This window comes from Populus nigra, chromosome 4, assembly GCF_951802175.1.
Source record: "Populus nigra chromosome 4, ddPopNigr1.1, whole genome shotgun sequence".
Taxonomy (NCBI): Eukaryota; Viridiplantae; Streptophyta; class Magnoliopsida; order Malpighiales; family Salicaceae; genus Populus; species Populus nigra.
In genome coordinates, this window is record NC_084855.1 from 12,897,734 (window position 1) to 12,906,293 (window position 8,560).

Here is an 8,560-nt window from a genome sequence, read left to right on the forward strand (position 1 = left end):
CGCCTACCTTCACTCGCCTTCCATGTCAATCACGCTCGAGCAGCAACTTTTCCCACCAATGTCACGATAAGGCACAATAACTCATCTTTTTAGATACTTGCATGGAAGAACAATTATTTTACATCATTATTTTATTCTCCATTGGATAAAAATGGATCAATTGGTAAAGAAATTCATTCAATAATAATAGAATACAAATTCATCACAATATTCACTCTCCTAGACTCTTGCTTTCTTGTTATATTTTTTTTTTTTCTTATAAGTTACTAATTTAAGTATCGAAGAATCTGATAAAAAAAACTTGTTTTGCGAAAAATACCAAGCTCGAAGACACCCTATATTCAAGCTCGGAATCTTCATCCCAAAAGGCAGCCTTGAAAAGCTCAAATCCAATATAAAGTTATAATGACTTTATCAAGGGGTTGTATTAAGCCAAAAATCATATGAGAATTAACTTATAAATTGCAAGTTCACCCTTCTATTTCTTAGATGAACAAGACCTAACACGATTTGACAGGGTAATGGAAACGTTGGCGGGTTATGGTTAATGATTTGAATGAATGTTCTGCACCTAGGTAAGCACAGCTAGATAGGCAAGGTCTTGAAGGCAAAAATCTTGACTGGAAGAGTCGGGCAGCGAGGTGCAGTCATTCAATTTTCCACTTTTTCGTAGAGCCTTCTAATAAGATTTTACACTTCTGTATAATTTCACACTTAAAAACCTTTTTAAGTAGGATGCCACTCTCACTCGTTAAAAAAAAAATTCATGAGCGAGCCTGTGCCAAGTCTTAGATCAACGAAACACACCCGAGGTCGACGAAAATCCAGGTTAATTCATCAGGCAGGCCTTACAACTCCAAAATTGAGACGTAATCTTTTTTGGTTAAATGAAATATCGCTTGTCTTGTCAAAAAAAGATCTTGCCTGCAGGGAAGTAGATATTAAAGTTACAGAAACATCAATATAAAGGAAACGTACTTTCTTAAAATAAAAATGATCACTTGTTCATCGCATATTAACCAGCAGGAGCAATTATACCACCTCTCACTCATCCAATGTAAGCATTGGCATACTCAGTTAGGATGACACTCTCATGCTCTATATAGCATGATAGCGATTGAAAAAAGAAGAGAGGTTTAATGTAACGAATGACGTTTTCCTACAGAGATATTTCCAGGCAAACGATCCTGATCTCATGCAAAACCATCCAGTTCACTAGTAGGGAGCTGATCTACTTCGAGCGTAAGCCAGGAACATTCCTGAGACCCATCTTGCCAAGGACGAGTTTGGGAATAGCAGGAGGAGTATCAAGTCCCATGCTTCGGCTAAACTCATTAGCAAGCTCCACAAGCCTGTGCTTGTCATTGCCCACTTTCTTTTGTGAATTGTAATAACCTAGCCAGGCCTGGTATGCTGATTCTTTGGAATTCATGTCCACCTGGGACAGTGCCCGTTCCATCTGTTCAGGAATGTTTACTTGTCAGTGTCACAGAAAAGGTTGGTTTAAGAAATTCTGAATCTGTGCTTTCTAATTGATGATGGAATTGTTCTTCAGAATAACAGTAGAAAGAACAAAGTAGACAGGATGGAATTATTCTTCAGAATAACAGTAGAAAGAACAGAGTAGACTACCTTTTTCTTTGTGTCTGGGTCTATTGAAGGCACTGGAGCTTTTGTTATTGGCAGATCCTTGACAGTAGATAAAAAGAATTCTTCCCAAGGTGCCAGTAATAAAATACCTTCTCCTTCTTTACCTTTACGCCCGGTTCTACCAAGTCGATGTATATACTGTTCTCTACTAGCCGGTAACCCAACCTACATTTGCAATAAATGTAATTATTATCCATGGGAGCAGAAAAAGTTTGAAAGCACGAAGGAGAAGATTGAATATGGAAGATCTAGAAGAAGCTTAAAACTTCATGAGAGTAAAAATGGGGAAAAGGACACTATTTCTCTGCAAAAATTGGGGTAGTAGTTAGAAAAGCTTAAATGACCGGTATGCAAGGGTCGATTTGCTCAAACTCTTAATGTTATGCCACGGGCATAAAAATTCCTTTAGTTTGCAAGAGGTTAAGTTGGTATTAATAGTATAAAACACTATTGGAATGAAAGCGTGAAAGGCCAGCCCTTTTTTTCCCTTTGGTCCTTGAACAACTACTGAAGTCCAATCACTCACCTCGGTGAAAGTAGAAACATAACATAGATATACCTGTATGACAAGGGTAACATCTGGATAATCAACTCCACGTGCAGATACATCAGAAGTCACAAGTATGAGGCCCTTCGACTTGCGGAACTCATCAGACACCCTGGTCCTATAAGTCTGAGCCTTTCTAGAATGGATCTCTCTGATATTCAAGTTCAGTTCACCAAGAAGTCTGGCAACCAGTCCAGTCACTCTAGCAGTAGTACAAAAAACAATAACCTGCGCAAACCATGGGCGATTACATATACTGCATGACAGTGGTATATCAAGTAACAGGCTCTAAAAAAAGTAGACACAGAAACAGGCTTGACTGTGATGTGTACCTTATAATCGGGGTCATCTGCCATATGATCTTTCAAAATGGCATACAAAAAGGGAAACTGTTTGTCTAATGGAGCAACCATATGCATCTGTCTGACCTGAAATTATCCAGCAATTTAAGAAAATGCTCATATATATTATCAGTATTGGATGGCAAATGCCATGAAGAAGCCTACCTTGGAATGTGTGTCCTCAGCTCCCTCTTGAACTGTATTGATGAACTCATGGTCTCTTTTCAAAGCAGAGTGACAGATTTGGCGAACCTTCATACAGAGCAACGACTTCAGAATATTCAATAAAATGACAAGACAAGTTAACACACGACAAAGATAAAAAGAAAACCTCTTCAGGAACCGTGGCAGAAAACATGAGTGTTTGTCTTTGTTTTGGAATAGCTGCAATTATTTTCTCAATATCTTTACGAAATCCCATGTCTAGCAAACGATCAGCTTCATCAAGTACAAGGACTTTCACACCCATCAGCCTCGTTGCAAATCCTGCAGTATTCTCAATATGATCTTTGAGCCTTCCAGGTGTAGCAACAAGGATCTGAGAATTTTAAATGTGTGAATAGTATAACGATATGCAACCATGGTTAGATGGAATTCATTTTCTTGAGAAATTAAGCCGGAATTTAAAAATTTATTCAGTACACATCCAGGATGATGACTCGGTATCTAACTGGTCAGTTGGATATTCCAAGTGATATTAAGAGATTAACCAGATGAATTTAGATTCAAACCACTGTGAAACCAGCCCTTCACAGCATATCAAACAGTGAGGAAAATTAGAATATTTCCATGTTTGGCCGAGATAAATGCACAGGGAGGGCTGTAACATAACAAGACAGTCAGTTAAATGAATGATACTACCCTTTAGACAATGATAAACTCACCTGGCAAAGGTTTGCTTGCATACTTTTCTGCTCTAAAGCAATTCTCACCCCTCCTATCACAACTTGAACACCAATAGCAGGGTGATACTTCAACAGGACCTTCGCTTCTGTGGCAGCCTGAGTTGCAAGCTCCCTTGTTGGGCATACGACAAGTACAAGAATTGGGGGACGTTTTTGATCACGATCATGAGGAGGAGATTTTACAACAACTTCAATAGAAGGAAGCTGGAAAAAAGAATTCAAAAAAGTTTCAACTAAGAGGTTTTCATGATCCCACACTCATAAGATAACCGAAATGCTTCTATCTACTATTGTAGAAAACAAAATATCTCTACAGCAAAACATAGATATAAACCCAGAAATAAAGGCTATACAAAAGTTTATCCCCACTCGTACACTTACCAATGCATGTGGAGTTGTTAAAAAAAATGAAGGAACAAGAAGTCCGTTAAAAATGGGTGTAGACAGTCCTCATTTGGTTAACATGCTCATGCTTATTCAAATAAAGTACCTTACCAAAAAAGCTACAGTTTTTCCCGTGCCCGTCTTAGCCTTGGCCAGAACATCCTTACCTGGAAACATGATATGCAAGAGTTATCAACTTATGGAAAAAGGTATTGACATTAAAGCAGGTCAGCTGCAGTGCAGCACCACAAATGAGGATACATAAGAAAATGAAAATTAGTCACAATGGTGGCAATTCAGGATTGACTATGTTAGGGCATTTAACTCTTTGGCAGCACTTACTAAAACAAATGGATGCACATTGAAACTCGTGAATGGAGAATATGAAACTTGTACGAAACAGAAAAAAGTCCTCAAAGTTTGAGAACATTCCCCGTAATCCAAACTAACAGCGAGGAAAGAATTATTTTGAAATTAAACTATAACTACAATCTCCTGATGGTATCGCAGTAACCACAAGGACAAACTTAGCATTTCAACATCCAAAACTGTGACATCTGTTTCTCAAAAAATCAATTAGCATGAGCCATGAGCAAACAAGACTATACCATTTTTTAAAAATAAATAGACAAACCTTTGAGTATAATAGGAAGTGTTGCCGCCTGGACCACTGTCATTTTCTCATATCCAGCATGGTTGGTTCCTTTTAATGACAATGGAGAAATTGAACATTGATCAAATCTGCAACCATTTTACATGTTAGATTTGACTAGAGATCTACAAAATCCTATAAACATTGAAAAAAGAAAAAGAAAAAAAAACTCCAACAGAGCAGATATGATAAATTCAACACATGTTTCTTTGCCACATCAAATTTATGACTATACAAATCAATTTATCATACCTAGTCTCACTCATAAAAGAATCAGAATTCGCAGACAAACTTGACCTATCTTTAACCTCAAAATCATTCTCCAAACCAATAGAGGACAGTGCCTTTTTCTCAAAAAACCCATTATCATTACCTCCATCATCATCACCATCGCTTTCTTCCTCGGTAATTAAACCCCCGAGATTCTGCATTAACCCCTTTCTCTCATCCTCACCACTATCCACCACATCATCATCAATAAAACCCCTCTTGCCTCTTAATCCCTTACCATCTCTCTTAACCCCTAAATCCCTCTCTCTCCGTCCTCTTCTCTCTTTTGGTAAACCCACAGTTCCTCGATTCGTTGTCGGCGAACCAAACCTGGACTCAGTTCTCCTTCGAGTTGGCTCACTAAACTCATTCGAGTTACTCTCCCTTCTCCTCTTCATCGAAAAACCCCCTGCACCGCCACCTTTATTGCCACCGCTATCTGTCTCTCTAGCGCGACCACTCTTACTTCTGGAACGACGACCCATATCAGAATCTGGCTCGTCTTCGCTAGTGACTTGGCCACGAATCGAGTTAGTCCGCAAGTCACTAACCCAGTCACTGAGTTCGGCCTCGTCTTCAATTAAACTCTTAGAAGGCCTAGACTCTCCTCTCTCGACTCCACCACCAGTAAGGCGGCTGAATTCGGGTCTTGACCGGGTTGGTCCAGGTCGAAATGAACGGGTGGAGAATTGAGAAGCAAACCCTAGGCACTTGAGTTTAAAAGGGAAGACGCGAGCGAAAATGGGGATGGGCCGAGGGGTATTTAGGGAGAGTCCGACATTCATGAGAGGGAAACGGGTTACGGGAAGAGACGGGTTAAGGAAACGGAGAGGTGGAAGGAATTTAATGGGCATTAGGAGTACCTGGGTTTGCCAGGTTCCGGTTTTGGGTGCCAGATAAATAGAGTATAGTTTTTTTGTTTGTGAATGGACTAGGGTTTAAGGTTTTTATGGTTTTCAAAGAGAGGCGCCGTTGTGGAGTTAGGGTTTTAGGTTAAGTGGAAGGAAAATACCAGTGTGCTCTAAACGCACCGTTTTTGTTTTTGTTTTTGTTGTTTTTTTGAAAAGATAAGTCCGTGGGATATTTTATCGTGTTAATTTAACTTAGTTACTGTTGTTTATTAAAATAATTAATGAGTCGATGCGGTGTTCTAAATAACTTAGGCAGAGTTTAGAATTGAGGTAAAATTTATTTTTTAAAATATTTTTTGTTTGGTAAAATATAAAAATAATATTTTTAAATATTTAAAATTTAATTTTAATATTAACACATTAAAATAATTTAAAAATATTAATTTAAAAAAAAAACACAAGTGTGATCTCATTAACAAATAAGTTCTATTAGATGAAGTAAGGTAGCTTTTGTTTTTTTAGTGCTTTTTAAAAGTCTGTTTGTCTTAAAAATATATTAAATTAATTTTTTAAAAATATATTTAGATAATTTTTATGTGTTGATATCAAAAAAAAAATAATGTATTTTCAAGCGAAAAACACTTTTAAAAAAATACAATGCACCACAATATCAAACAGACACTAAAAGTGTGTTTTGTAATACAGTTTAACCTGCTTCTTAAAGTGTTTTTTAAACTAATTTTTGCTTGAAAAAACATAAAATCTTATATGTTTTTTTATGGTTTAAATGTGTTAATATTAAAAATTAAAAAATATTAGTTTGAAATATTTTCAATCAAAAAGCATTTTGTACCACATTACTAAATACACCCTAAATAGTATGTGTTTGATATTGTAGTAACTTTTGTAATTGTAATTTTAAAAAATAGATTTATAAAAAACACTTTTAGTTACTACTAGTTAGATTAAAATATATATATTTAATTAAAAATGCTATTAAAATTAAATTTGAATAAAAAATAGTTAAAAGGTGTTTAATTAAAACTTATATTGAAAGTGTGGTTAATGATAAAATAACTAAAAATGATGCATATTAATTTTATAACTTCAAGTTATATAAAAAATATATGATTATTAATACATAATAAGTATAGCATGACAAAAAAACAATAATAAATGTAACAATTGCAAAGTTGGTCCAAATAAAAATGTACTCGTTATTATTATTATTTATACATGTCCTGAAATATAAATTATTTTCATTATTTTATTAAACTAATTGCAATTTCATCACTGATATCATTAATTCGAGATGGTCTATGAATTAGATGATTTTACGAATATGACACAACATTGATTAAAATATTATCATGAATAAAATTTAAATGATAATCAAATTCTACAAGTGCATGATTATTTTGAGACCTCGATTTAGTATAGTTATGTAATGTTATTGATGCAATTACAATTTGAATTTTATAAAATAAATAAACATGTTTTGCAAGAATTTTTATTTTTACCGACACTTTAAAAATACATTCAATCATATTATATATTGATGAGCATGCATAATTGAATACTTTTTCTTGACTTCTTGGTTGGTACCCCATCCAAAATCTAACAAATGATAATTTTTATTTTTATAATAACCTAAAAATGCATAGTTATTTGAATATCATGCATCTACAAATAAAATTTTTCTACAATAATAAATAATAAATTTGTAAGTTATTACACAAAGAAAGGTTATATAGGAAAATAGTAAAAATAATCACTTCAATTTTCTCATTTAATTACATCATTTTGTAAATGAATGAACAAAATTATCCCAATAATTTATATTCTGCATTAATAATGCAAAAGTATATTAGCGTTACCATATATCTTGGAAACATCTTAATTTTCAGTGCAGTGTTTCTAAACTTGGGGTCTTTGTCTCATGCTGTTTGAAGATTGAAAAGAAACAGGCATGGTTTTGCAGGAAGTGTGCAGTTTGGAAATGGAAATGAAAGGTCTTCAAAGAAAAGAATATGGGCTTTAAATAACATAGAATTGAATTGAAATAAATTCAATAAACAATTTTTTTTTTTTTTTGCTCTGCAGAGCTTGGAGAATGGAGACAACATGGGCAATGAACTCTTATAAAGTTTGTGATCTAGTTCGTCACAGATTCATAGAACTTGCCAGGAGGTTCTTTGAGTTCTTCTCCAAAATCTTACACCATCGATTCCCCTGAAGCAGGCACCTTACAAAGAAAAATCAACCCTGAAGACGACAGAGGGATCAGCATTTTGAACAATCCAGGGATGCTCAAGTAGCTTATATAATGGTAGTCTCTCTACAAAATCCTTATATAGATTAAAAAGAAGAAAAAAACAAGAGAATACGAGTACAAATCACAAGCATGCTAGGCGCAGAGTGCATTTATTCTAATCAGTTTCCTCCCAGAAGGTTTGGTACAGCAGATGCAATTAATTTGCTCCGAAGTACATGGTGTTCTTACACTATAATAACCTCAGAGTCCAGGTGATTAAGCTTCACGTGAAATAAAGAAAAGGGCAATAGCTGAACCTTTGAAAAGTGAACAATTACCTCTACCTGGAAAATCTACATTTGATTGGTTTTGTAGGCAGCACAATAAGCTAGAACATGAAATTAAAACCAGCATGAAGTTTAGAATCCTTCAAAACCCATTTGAAAAGAGAAACAAAGAAAATACACAAGTTTTGACATAGCAGATATGATATATCTGGATCATGTGTAGCTTTCATTAACTAAAGTGATTAGAAATGCAGTAGTAGTTATTTTTAAAGTATTTTTTATTTGAAAATGTATTAAAAATATAATTTTTAATATATTAAAATAATCTAAAAATCTAAATATTATATGGCTTAGAACACAATTTTAAATAGAGCGTGGACTTAGCAGGGTATTCGGGCTTAAAGTTTAAAGTTGGGATC

At 34.8% G+C, this 8,560-nt stretch overlaps 1 protein-coding gene across 1 annotated transcript; it reads right to left on the reverse strand.

Moving 5' to 3' along the window:
• Positions 1-964: 964 nt before the first annotated feature.
• Positions 965-5,720, reverse strand: LOC133692282 (DEAD-box ATP-dependent RNA helicase 31-like). Its single transcript, XM_062113118.1, has 10 exons — positions 4,732-5,720; positions 4,462-4,568; positions 3,939-3,994; positions 3,423-3,647; positions 2,870-3,076; positions 2,704-2,790; positions 2,530-2,625; positions 2,210-2,425; positions 1,633-1,815; positions 965-1,459 (listed from the first exon to the last, which is right to left on the reverse strand). The coding sequence occupies exons 1-10, from the start codon at positions 5,601-5,603 to the stop codon at positions 1,232-1,234; spliced, it is 2,277 nt and encodes a 758-aa protein (XP_061969102.1). The 5' UTR covers positions 5,604-5,720; the 3' UTR covers positions 965-1,231.
• Between the last annotated feature and the right edge of the window lie 2,840 nt (positions 5,721-8,560).

Bases quoted from the DNA above. Each gene is read 5' to 3' on its own strand.
- LOC133692282 (XM_062113118.1), bottom strand. From the start codon at position 5,603: ATGCCCATTAAATTCCTTCCACCTCTCCGTTTCCTTAACCCGTCTCTT. The intron at 2,791-2,869 runs GTTTTCTTTTTA...CTCTGTATGAAG, and splicing joins CTGCCACGGTTCCTGAAGAG to GTTCGCCAAATCTGTCACTC. The intron at 2,626-2,703 runs GTAGGCTTCTTC...GGATAATTTCAG, and splicing joins CTGAGGACACACATTCCAAG to GTCAGACAGATGCATATGGT.